The 12805-nt window shown below is 38.3% G+C and overlaps 1 protein-coding gene and 1 long non-coding RNA gene across 2 annotated transcripts; both read left to right on the forward strand.

Moving 5' to 3' along the window:
• The first annotated feature begins 2903 nt into the window (after positions 1-2903).
• On the forward strand, positions 2904-7283 carry LOC309491465. The gene is made up of 3 exons (XR_014203133.1): positions 2904-3040; positions 5798-5976; positions 7200-7283. It is a non-coding gene; the product is annotated as an uncharacterized lncRNA (long non-coding RNA).
• Positions 7284-10568: 3285 nt separating this feature from the next.
• LOC309491463 (uncharacterized protein) lies at positions 10569-12199 on the forward strand (the record flags this gene model as incomplete). Its single annotated transcript, XM_082190523.1, has 5 exons — positions 10569-10631; positions 10853-10967; positions 11285-11557; positions 11696-11869; positions 11955-12199. The coding sequence occupies 5 exons, from the start codon at positions 10569-10571 to the stop codon at positions 12098-12100; spliced, it is 771 nt and encodes a 256-aa protein (XP_082046649.1). The 3' UTR covers positions 12101-12199.
• Between the last annotated feature and the right edge of the window lie 606 nt (positions 12200-12805).

Consider the following 12805-nt stretch of genomic DNA (forward strand, 5'->3'; position numbering starts at 1 on the left):
GTTTCAGGCGATTAATTATGCTGCAAATGTGCATTTTACAGTAGCGTGCGGCGCATATACTGTTACAATCATTGGCGCGGTGACCATACATTTTCGTAGGGCAGAAACCCTTGACTAAATCGGTATCACGACTTTTTTCTCTCTCTCTCTTTTTTTTTTTTTTATATATAATTTTGGCCTACATTAAAACGACATAATTGCAGGACTGCATATTTGCTGTAGGCTTAAAACATGCCTTAATTTAGGTGGGATATTTTGCCGATGGTATTTCAATTTGCAATTGCTTATACTATAGTGAGCCTACAACTTTGCTTTTTTTTTTGCGACAAAAAAAATAAATAAACAATATTCGCCTACTTTTATAGAACTTTCATCTCAATACTGATTATGATGTTGTAATAAATTAAATAGCCTACTGCAGAAATGTTTATATTGCTTAATATGGACATATCCTTTGGCAAAGTGATGGATGCATTCTGGGAAGTGGTGTGTTTAAATGTAATGGCTACATATACCCGTGTTTCCTTCACTTAGACATTTATGCTGACCCTTTAAAATTATATTAAAAAATATTATAAAAAAATATTAAGACTGTACTTTTTAATTATGATTGATATTTTGGCGCAATTTTGTGCAACACGTCACTGTGTGCGACCATCGCAGAAACCATTGCCCAGCGCGATTCCACCACGGTAAGTCGCTTACAACAGTCTCATAAGAAAGAGAAATGAATAAGCATTTATACGTCCAAAAGTAATACAATTACGAGTTTATAAAAAAAAAAAACATGTTGTAGGCCTATATATATATATCAGGGTACCGTCGTCGGTGTATGAATGAGTGAATGAATGGGTGAATGAATGGGTGAATGTGAGGCAATCTGTAAAGCGCTTTGGTGGCAATGAGTCTGTTGCAAGCGCCTATATAGTCCATTTTGTGTGGAAATAAACTCATAATTTTATTTTGGACGTGTAAATGCTTATTGAGGGATTATTGGGGATATATATATATATATATATATATATAGTTTAAGTCTGGCAAGGCAAAGTTTATACAAGTATCCTGATCATGTTATTCCTGTTTGTTTATCCAAACACAAGGATGTGTTCAAAATATCATGAACCCTAGCTCACACAAAAACTTATTTTTAAAGCCATTTATTTTTTATGATATTGTGATTGCATGAATGAACAAGAGCACCATTTACTTAACTTCTTAGCCTAGTAGTTATTCATATTGTAATATGTAGTTTGGTGATCTATTCTTTTTTGATTTGTTCTTCTCTTTCTCTGCAGGTTCCTTAATCCCTGTCCTTTTTAAAAAAAAACATCACCTCATTACATCGAAAAAAAGGCACTTTTAAGAGCCACATTTGTCTTGTATTTTGTTACTCTCTCTACTGTTGTATTGTGTTCTCTCTCTCAGATCATCCCGGAAACAAGCAGGTAAGATTTTTTCTACATTAATGTTTATTAAAATGTAGACTCCAGATCTAGTTTTGTATCTTGGAAAGGTATACAACATAATCACAAGTCATGGGTCTGAATTAGAATATATCTGAGGTTATTATTACGTACCTGTGCCTAGCATCAGGTAAAGTTTGTGTCATTGAGTGTAAAAAGCAACAGCTTTTTTGCTACAGCAGGTCCCAGTCACAGCCAGAGTCGAAAGACTGGTGTCTCTCATGTCAGGGCTCCGGAAACCAGTGCGGAAATGACCATTGACTTTCCTTCCGTTACTGCAGGTGTGTTATTTATTTTGACTTCACTGGTTCAAAACAGTATGTTCATTTATTATAAAATCGCCATTGTTCAATGCTACTGTTTTTAAATATTGTGCATTGTTTTAACAGAGTCCTTCCTTCAAGAGCTTAAACGCTCACTGGGTGAGGACATACATGAAGATGAAATGGCACTTCAAGCCTCAGCAGACTGGTCGACTCGAAAGAGCCTCATATCAGGGTGGTGGGAGAAAGAGAGACCCCGACTGGTCAACACCATGGTGGCTCGACAACATGCGGCAACTCGGATCTGCCAACATTGTGGAAATGGTCCAGCCGTTATCCGTTGTTGTGACTGCCGACCACACCCATTCCTCTGTGGCCAGTGTGATGTCAGGGTCCACCAAGGTCAAGTGTTCCACAACAGGGATTCGATGACACTTGCATTTTTTCATCCATTGCCTCCCACAACTTGTGTTGTGGAGAGGGTTCTAACCCAGTGTGGTAAGTTGTAGTTTTTAAGTCACATTCTTAGACTTGACTGAAAAACGAAATGCTGTTTTCTGATCGGTCGATGAAGCCGTCAAGTGCATCTTGTTTAAAATAGTTTCCAGTAAATAAATGTTATTGTTTAATTCTCATCCATGTGTTTTTTTGTTTGTTTTAAGAGCGTCTTGTTCCTTTGGAGATGCCAGAGACAATATGCGGTTGTCTACAAGTATCATCCAGTGTCATCGCAGGACAGTCCATAGTTGTGGTTACAATGAATGGTAAGAAGAACTTTATGGGTTTGGGTGGGGGTCACTTCTGTAGAATTTTCTTTTTGATTTTCTCTGATTTTCTTTATCATGGATGGAAATCCAGAGGTGTCAATAGGTTGTGTGTTGATTAGATTGGCTGGGCCCACCTATGTGGAGGAAAACAATTAACCTTTGTTTGAATGGGGATAGTTAATTTGCCTGACAAAATGTTTGTAGAAGTGTCCTCCTGATCCATCCTTAGTCAAATGTTCCCATATCAGTTGTCAGAATGACACAGTTTGGTCTGTCAGAATTAACTTAGTGTATATATTTCCTTCTTTTTCCAGGGCGATATGATCTCAGATTGCCTCAGATTATATGCAAAGCATGTGAAGCCACTTGGAGTCCTGGAGTGGATGACCTGATCCGTAATGACAACTGGCCTGCCACTTCTCACTATTCAACTGTGTACGCAACAGATGTCCTTTTTTCTTTTGAAGAGCTGAAGATGGCTGCACCAGGGATGTCTAGCCAAGCATTTCTTAGAATGCTGGATCAACGCACTGTTCGCTTTGGCCGTGTAAGTATTTGTGGTAATAATTGCGTAACTCCATATATAATACTATGAGGGCATGATGATGATGATGATAGTACACATGAACAGAGCCATTAGACCCTTTATAGACAACCATAAACTCATGTTCTCAAGGCCGGACTTACCATTGGGCTTGACTGGGCTCAAGCCCATGGGCCCCGCCCAATAGGGGGCCCCGCCCGTTTACGTTTGATTTTTTCAATAATATGTCAGTCATTTAATTTTTCATTTAAAGTTTGTTGATTGGTCTAGCATTGTTACCTGGCCCTGCCCTGCCATGAAAAATGTAATTTAATTAGCTAAATTAAATGTCAGTCATCTTGAGGTTTGCTGATTGGTTATTGGCAGTTACGTAGTGCCTCGTTTACTGCCGAACCGTTGAAAAAACCTGTCCGCATTAGACAGTAGCCGCGTTTCCATTACCCTTCAAATTGCGCAAATTGAAATTGCGAATTGAAAATAAGCACAATGGAAACACGTCAATTTCGCAAAAACTCCCGTTTATCGCAAAAAAGTTTTTACGCTCTCATGAGGAGGTTTTTCAGGCAATTCGAAAAAGGAATATTTCGCAAAACTGCTATGGAAACCGTTTTTGCGCATTTACAGTCACCTGACTTAGAAGACGCGGTGTGTTTGAGGTCCATGTATAGCTACGCAAATAATAATAATTTTATATTATTTTATTATAACATTTAATAGGCTATATTTAGAAGAGGCTTTTATGCAAAAAAGGAACAAAGCTGAGTGTGGAGCGCGCACTGCATGACACGGAGGCGCGAGCGCGAACACTTGCATTTTCCTATCAACAGTGGAAACAACTTAAAATAGCCTAGGCTACTCTATCATTTCTTGTCATACAGAAAATAATAATACATTATTCCCATCTACTTTTATTTGTGTAAACTCACAATAACAAGAAAATGTTGTGCTTTTGTAAAATAAAATAAAACAATCAGACGCTTTCATGATCTCCGTAAACTGGAGCGCGAGAACTGAAACAAAATATAGCTTATGTAGGCTAAAGCTTGAAATGTCCACTTTAAATCGAACAAATTCGAATCGAAAGCTAATACCTTCTGATTAATCCGTATGAAAGGTGCATTTCTCTCCAAAAGCGCATCTGCTTAACAGCGGAGATGGAGATGTGATTTTAGCCAAAACAATAGTTTATTAATAATATTAATGGCTCTTCTCATTCAGCACTGCGGGAAAAACATCAATTCCATGTTCTAATTTGGCCTTAGAAAACCAGTCAAATCGACATGTTTTCCATATTAATTTGTGAATATTTTAAATGTTTAATAAAGGGGCAAAAAGTCATAAACAAAAATCTGAAAATTCGTCGATATTTACTTTTTTGCGCAGCAGTTTGTGTAGCCAGTTCAAATTAAAATTTTGGTGTTCAACTTTGCGTTTTAAAAAGACAACAACCGTTCATTTTTCGTTTTTCAATTACGGGTTAAAAAAGGAAAAACGAATGGACACAAAAGTAGCCTACATGGATCGTTTGGACAGAATACGAGACAGAGTTCTTTATTAAATTCATAAAAGAAACAATAATTAGCCTATAGGAATACTGGATTCTAAATCTCAAAGAAATGCCACAATCAAAACATATGTTTTCCAGGTAAATAAGTGTTTTATTCTCATTCTGACCAAGACATTTGTGCATTGCAATAAACTTATGATCACTTTGAACTTTTTTAATCATTATTTATTTATTGGAAAAAACTTTTTCAAGCTTCAATCAGTGGTCATATAAATAAATTATTACGTTTTTTTAACATGTAACACTGTCTACGGTACCAGTCACCTTTTGAAAGTAGCTTTGCACTTCAAATAACGATTGGATCGATTATATTGTTACGCCACCAGATGGCGACAAATGACTTTTAAAAAAACATTTGTCATTGAATCGTTCATTCAGGAGATTCGTTAAAAAATGCTGATTCATCTATGAAGCAAGTGTATTTGATTGAGGAATTGAATCATTCATTCAAACCAAAGTTTTTTTTTTTTTTTTTTTATAATTCAGATTAATTAAACATTTTTAATAGACTTCAGCAATTAACATAAATTATGTTATTTTGTTTAGTTGTTTGTTCAGAATCGTGATCTCTATTTTTATTCTCAGTTTATCCAGAATTGTGTAGCTCTAATACATAGCTTGTGTATGTATCATTGTGTTCTATTTAAAGTAATGTATAGCCTAGAAGGTAGGGCCCGAAAGTGACTCAAGCCCAGGGGCCTCCACCAACCTAAGTCCTGCCCTGCATGTTCTCTCATCAGCAGTTTGCACTGAGACATTTATGGAAAAACAGGTCATTCTGAAGATCTCAAATTCAACTCCAATGGCTACCGACTTTGACATCTTCTCCCCAATATCATTTCCTGATCCCAGAAGTGTTCCCTTGGATTAATGGGCTAAACATTGCACAGGCTTAATTCTAAACAGTATGGAAGCCGTTGTAGCCCTCTTTGCGTATAGATTTAGACTGAATGTCAAACAATATCCTGTATGTTTAATGGCCAGGTCCCCCAAATACACCAGTGTATAGTGTATGAGTGAAGTTTACACATTGTTTATTTCCTTTGATATGTATTCTAAGGAGTGGTAACAAAGTTTGTACAAACATCCCAAAATGTATCCATTTAGAACATTTTACTTCAGTGTAGTATATTGTTTAATTTGATCCGTTTTACTGTTCTCTTTTGTTCTCTTTTACTGAACTCTTCTCACAGAGCGGAAACATCACAGCAGACAGCTTCCGGAAAAGCTTCTTGGAGTGGGAAGCTGTCCGATTCGAAGTGGACAAATTATGCCAGGAGGACCACTTTGACTGCCCAGCGTGCAACCCAGACATGCTTGCAGTATCCGTTGATGGAAACCGTAAGCACTACAGATTCAAGAGTGCAGCAAGGTACTGTGTGTGCATTGACGGTCCATTACTTTGAAAGTAACTGCTGTGAATTCAAAATCATATGAATATTTAAAGTTAAAGGTGCTGTAAGCGATGCCGGGAGTCGTAACTTCTTGTTGACATTCGAATTGTTGTCAAACAAAACGGAGGCTAGCTAGACCCTCCCTTCTCCTCATCCCGTCTCCTCCCTCCTCCCCTCCCTTCCGGCATAAAGGAAAGTCAAAGTAGTCATTACAAACAAAGTTAAGTTTTACTGATACTTCATTCAATGTGTAATGTCGCCAAGTTAGATAAAGGGTTTTATATATTGCAGAACAGAATGCAGAAAAAGAGAAACATTATTTTAAAATCGTTTTGCCACCTGAAGCTATAACTATAGCTCCCATACAAGGACGCAATAATAGCAAGATAACGTAGCTTCGCGTTTCCCAGTGAGCATAAACAACGGCGGCGGCGTAAACAAATTTAGTCAAAGTTGTCAACAGCCTATAAATGAACATTCAAATTCATAACAAACAGTGGATGAAAACAATCATTCACACAAATTGTCGCCCTACTGTGAATTTGCTTGATCATTTACAATAGAGATTGAGCTCTGCTAGAAACATATATGTTGTATTCACCAAAGTTAACGCTGACTGCATAGTTCTAGCTAATTACATCCTTGTGTTGGTTTGGCGAACATTAACGTCAATTTAGAAAGAAATATGGATTTACCTGTTCTGCAAAAACAGAGCAACTGAATGTGGATCGGAAGCCCTTCTGCCCGGCGGAGTTCTCCCACCTTTAAAAGGTTTTTCCGATGTAAATTCGGGACTTCACGTGTTCCTTATCCTTGTCCCTCTTCTTTGCAATTTGTTCATCGGAATGTCGTGTTTCGGCCATAATTCAAACTTCCCTCTTCATGCTTCTCTCTCCTCCACACACCCACTTCATGTGCACGCGCACTAACCCCCTAAACCCCACCCTCAAATACTTCTTGTCGGTGATTGGCTGGAACACTGTTTGTTGTGTTTCGTGGTGCGGGTGAGCCCAGTTTCTTTTTGTTGCCGTTTGTGGAGCCTGTGGTGTCTACAGAGACCGTGTTTTTTTACAGTGTGTTCAGGGGACAGGCAGCTAGCGGATAGTGAGGAGATGTTTGCTGTATGTGACAAAAAAATGTTTGGCCTAAAAAACGCGTGGCATCGCTTACAGCACCTTTAATATGTATCTCTTTTATTTAGATCGGAGGAAAAAGCCATCTTTGATGGCGTGTTCATCGCGAATGATGATGACGTTGCAAAATTCGTGGACTATGTCCATACCTCGACCAGTCATGTAAACTTGCACAACTTCACTATATTTACCTATAAAACACCACGTCCTACAGAGTACTTTGTTTGAACAAGTTTGGACTGTTCATCTTCCATGTTTTAGGTCTCTGGAAGAGGTGTCTGTGGAGGGCAATGGTCATCGGCGCATGAAACGTCTCAGAAGTCCTCAGGAAAAACAGACGAGGAGGGCCTGGAACTCGCTGTATGTCGTCATGGGGTTCTCCTTCGTGCCCTCAATATGTTCAGGGGGGAGATTTTTGCCTACCCCCTGTACCTACAAAAGCAAATGGCCTGTAAGCCAGTTACATTTTTTGCAATGGATGTGGCATGCAAATACTGGCCTTACCTCCAGAGAGTGACAGAGAAATGCCCTGAGCTTCAGGATCTCCTCACCATGAGGCCATTTCTTTCTGTTTTTCATGCCAAAGCTCATGATTTCAAATGTGAGGTAAGAAAAAATGATTGTCCATGACATTTTCTTTCCCTGAAATCCTGCATAAGATTGTTGCCACTTAGGTTTTCTTTTTTTGTTTTCTTTTCTAAAGGTAAAATGGAGTGGAGCATATCAGGAGGGGGCTGGTTCGACTCTTGGGGAAGAGGTGGAGCAGTGCAACGCCTTCCTCTCGAGGATTGCTGTTACGACAAAGCACATGTCAAAAGCAGGTAAGGTAACCAGTCAATTTTGATCCTGATGACAATGGTGAGCCACTTTGAGCTCATGCATATATGCTGACTCTGAAAATATAAAGCTCAGAATATTCAACATAAATGGATGGATCGATTACAATACCATCATCCTATTTTATTTGATGTGAGGATAATAAGGAAGGGCAGTGCAATATTAAAAAATACACATCGATTCTTTAGAATCGCGTGGAAAGACAGTATGTCACGTTATAAAAAGGCCCTAAAAGCGGCCAGGGCTGAGCACCTCCGCAAACTAATAGAAAACAAGCAAAACAATCCAAGGTTTTTATTTAACACCGTGGCTAGACTAACAAATAAACAGACGTCACCCGAACAAAATATCCCGTTACAGTTCAGTAGTAATGATTTCATGAACTTCTTCACTGAGAAAATAGAAAGCATCAGAACCACAATTGTAAACGTTCAATCTTCAATCGCGCCTTATAATTCAGCTTCAATTATCACCCCGCAAGAACAATTACAGTGCTTTACTACTATAGAACAAAAAGAGTTAAATAAACTTATCACTTCATCTAAAACAACAACATGTTTATTAGATCCTATACCAACTAAACTACTGAAAGAAGTGTTACCTGTAGTGGAAGAGCCTCTCCTCAATATTATTAACTCGTCTTTATCTTTAGGTCATGTTCCAAGAACATTTAAACTGGCAGTTATAAAACCTCTCATTAAGAAACCACAATTAGATCATAATAATCTAGCAAATTATAGACCCATTTCAAATCTTCCATTTATGTCTAAAATATTAGAAACTGGGCTCTTTCTTGCAACAAAATGATATCTATGAAAAGTTTCAGTCTGGATTCAGACCGCATCATAGCACTGAAACTGCGCTCGTTAAAATCACAAATGATTTACTTTTAGCTTCTGACCAAGGCTGTATCTCAATACTAGTTTTACATGATCTTAGTGCTGCGTTCGATACTATAGATCACACAATACTCTTAGATCGACTACAAAATTATACTGGTGTTCAAGGACAAGCACTAAGCTGGTTCAAATCATACCTATCTGACCGCTACCATTTTGTCTATTTAAATGGAGAAAAATCGATCATAACTCCAGTAAACTATGGAGTGCCGCAGGGATCTGTATTAGGCCCTCTGTTATTTTCAATATATATGATGCCACTTGGAAATATTATAAGGAAACATGGAATTAGTTTCCATTGTTATGCTGATGACACTCAAATATATATTTCATCACGGCCGGATGAAAACGCAAAATTTTCCAAATTGACAGAGTGTGTTAAAGATATAAAAGATTGGATGACGCGTAATTTTCTTTTATTAAATCCAGACAAGACAGAGGTAATACTTATCGGTTCAAAAAACCGCCCACAAAACCTCGCACAATACAACTTTAACATCATAGGATGTCCTGTTACATTATCCTCTACAGTAAAAGACCTGGGTGTTATACTCGATTGCAACCTGTCTTTTGAAAATCATATTTCATATGTTACAAAAACAGCCTTTTTCCACCTTAGAAACATTGCTAAGCTACGTAATATGCTATCAGTTTCTGATGCAGAAAAGTTAGTTCATGCATTCATGACCTCGAGACTGGATTACTGTAATGCTTTATTAGCTGGTTGTCCTGCATCCTCAATAAACAAGCTACAGTTAGTCCAAAATGCCGCCGCTAGAGTTCTTACGAGATCAAGAAAATATGATCATATAACACCGATTTTATCATCACTGCATTGGTTACTTATAAAGTTCCGTATTAATTATAAGATATTGCTACTGACTTATAAAGCCCTAAACGGCTTAGCTCCAGTCTATTTAACGGATCTTCTATCACCCTATAATCCATCGCGCTCTTTAAGATCACTAAATTCAAGGCTTTTGGTCATACCTAGGATATCCAGAACCACCAAAGGAGGGAGAGCATTTTCACATTTGGCTCCAAAACTCTGGAATAGTCTTCCTGATACTGTTCGTTGCTCAGACTCGCTCTCCCAGTTTAAAACTAGATTAAAGTCGCATCTCTTCAGCCAGGCATTCATATAATCCCACAGTTCAAACTACAATCCGGCCTCTAGCTCATAAATGCCAGAGGAGAACTGGCCCCCGACTGAGCCTGGGTTCTCCCAAGGTTTTTTTTTTTCTCCATTAGGTCACCTGATGGAGTTTTAGGACACCATTTGGTCACTTGATGGAGTTTTTCGGTTCCTTGCCACTGTTGCCTTTGGCTTGCTCAGTTGGGGATATTTTGGGGATATTTAATTTAATTTTATCAATCAATAAATTCCTCTTGAAACAAACTTTGTTGTATTATTTTAATTTAATACTGTGAAGCTGCTTTGATACAATCTGTATTGTGAAAAGCGCTATACAAATAAACTTGACTTGACTTGACTATTTCTTCACTATCCTGTGCTATTTACCTAACCCTTTCATGGGACAGTAATCAAATGGCACAAGACAGCAGATTAATAGTTCCATAGTACTGTAAGTTATTATCTCTGAAAAGTTTGTGATTCAAGTCTGCACAGTTTCTTCTCCTACTGCTACTGGAAAGAAAGGTGATAATCTCATATTTTTTATTTTTGCAGGACGCATAGACATGCGCTGGAACCAACAAAAGTTTGACAACTTGGCTTCTACCCTTGCCCGCCGATATCGGAAGGTAAAGACACCAGTTTTCCCTTATGCAAAAATGCATAGCGATATTGTAAAATAAAATATTAAATGTTCATACCATATATATTGATAGTCCACGTATATACGAATATACTGTATATTTAATTAGTGTTGTATGTGGTTTTCTAATAGTGAAGGTACTTCACAATCCTTATCAACAATTGTCAAAGTTGTAGGCGTTTCCCTCATTGTCATTTATGTTTGAAGGCCAAAATAGCCCTGCAATGCCAGTTGCATAACCTGGAGGCCATGAAAACGGTAATGGACATCTCAGACAGTCAACTGGAGAGGTGGATCTTTGATGTCAATGAGTGGGCAGAAGGTAGGATATACTGTTTTATACTGTTTGATATGGTGCTTGATGTATCACTTCTGACTAAGCTTGGCTGCAATTCCAAAGAGGCTCATTGTAATCGTAGTCAAAGAGCACATACTCTGATTGCTGATGACGTGTGGACAAGATTATCCCCATGGGGACAATAAAGAACCTAACTATACTCAAATTTAGCTACAAGTGTAGCCTCTCAGTTACAGAGAAATATGAAAAGATTGTTGAGGCTTTATTTTGCTCATACACCAAAAATATTTTTTCATGGAATCAAGAAGCATATTTCTTATCTCTTCATTTCTTCCTCTCAGCAACAACATCCCCAAATGATGCTGATGTTGCCGCTGTTGCCAGCCCAATAGAGGAGCTGGTGGCAAGTGTTAAGAGGAGGTCCCAGCGTCTTTATAAGGACAGTGACGGATGCAAAGGACGTGCCCGAATCCGCCGAAAGATCAGGGAGGAAAAAAAAATCTTAAATTCTGTAGTGGAGAAGTATAACACCTTGGTTCCTAATGCAGAAAAACTGACATTGGACACCATTCTATCTGACGAGATTGTTTGGCCATGGCAGCTTACACACGGTGGTATGTACACAATTCCGTTGACTTTGTGAAATAGTCACATAGTAGGACAAAATCTGTCATGCCTCGATTGTAACCCCAGAAAATATTGAAATACTAATCTTAATTACAACCGACTTATGTTTCATCTATGTATTTCAGACTCTGTAGATCTAAGGACAAAGAGGAAGGCGTTCGACATTGTGATGGCAGTAAGGAGACTTGAGCAGGAGAAGAGGATTCTTATTGCAGAGATGAACAAGCATTGGAAGTCTCTTTGCACCCGTGCAGACACCCTGAAGCAGATGTCATCCCAGCTTTCTAATGTGACATCAGGTATGTATTTGTTATACTTGGCATACATTACAATGTTTCTGAATGTTTCTGATTAATAAAGGCTCAATGTGTTTTAACATGTAAGGTGAGACGTGGGGCCTGCTTCAAGATGGTATCCGAGGTCTACAGAGCTTGACGATGAAGAACAAGGAAGCAAGCAACAGCCTTGCAAAGCATGCAAAGAAATGTTATGTTTATGTTAACATTTGTTTATGTTGTTTTTTATTGTAAGTATATGTCGGATGTATGATAAAATAATATGTTAAGTTTTATGTGTGAAGTATTTGAACTCAAGGCAAATATCCCTCTGGGGACAATAAAGGAGGCTATCGCCTGCAAAATGGGCTTCATGATTATATGTAAAAATGTAAACGTTGTCGTAGGACTATAGCAAGCACATCATTGGAAAGGTCTCAAACCTCAACAGTAACATATGTCAGTCTGAAGAGGATACAATACTCCTGGTTTGAATTATTGACCTCTGCTCTGAACCTTGAACCCAGTACATGTTTGTACAGGCTTGTCATTTAGCAACAGAATGTGCTACACACATAGGACCAGCTCTTATAGAAAGCTCTGGACCTTAGCTGTCATGCAGATATGGTCTCCAATGTTTAACCACTGTCAAATGTGGTAATAAGCTATTTTGACTTATTTAACGATTCAATTTTTAAAATCTGATGAGACCAGTGTGTTCCCCATCCCCCCCAAAAACAGGGTATATCCAAAATTCTACACTGCCAACTTCTACTTATGAGAAATATACCAATATATTTTGAAACTACAACTTCAACTAGAGACACCCACAGAACACAGTTACAAAGCTAGTGTTACTTGTAGTTCTTCCGGGCTGGGTGGGTGGACTTGTTCGACGACTCTGTTTTTCTGCTGTCTGCTGTGAATGGGCTTCAACTACACTCGAAAAGTTCAAAACTG

Source organism: Leuciscus leuciscus (genome assembly GCF_965113295.1).
Source record: "Leuciscus leuciscus genome assembly, contig: HAP1_SCAFFOLD_266, whole genome shotgun sequence".
Lineage (NCBI taxonomy): Eukaryota > Metazoa > Chordata > Actinopteri > Cypriniformes > Leuciscidae > Leuciscus > Leuciscus leuciscus.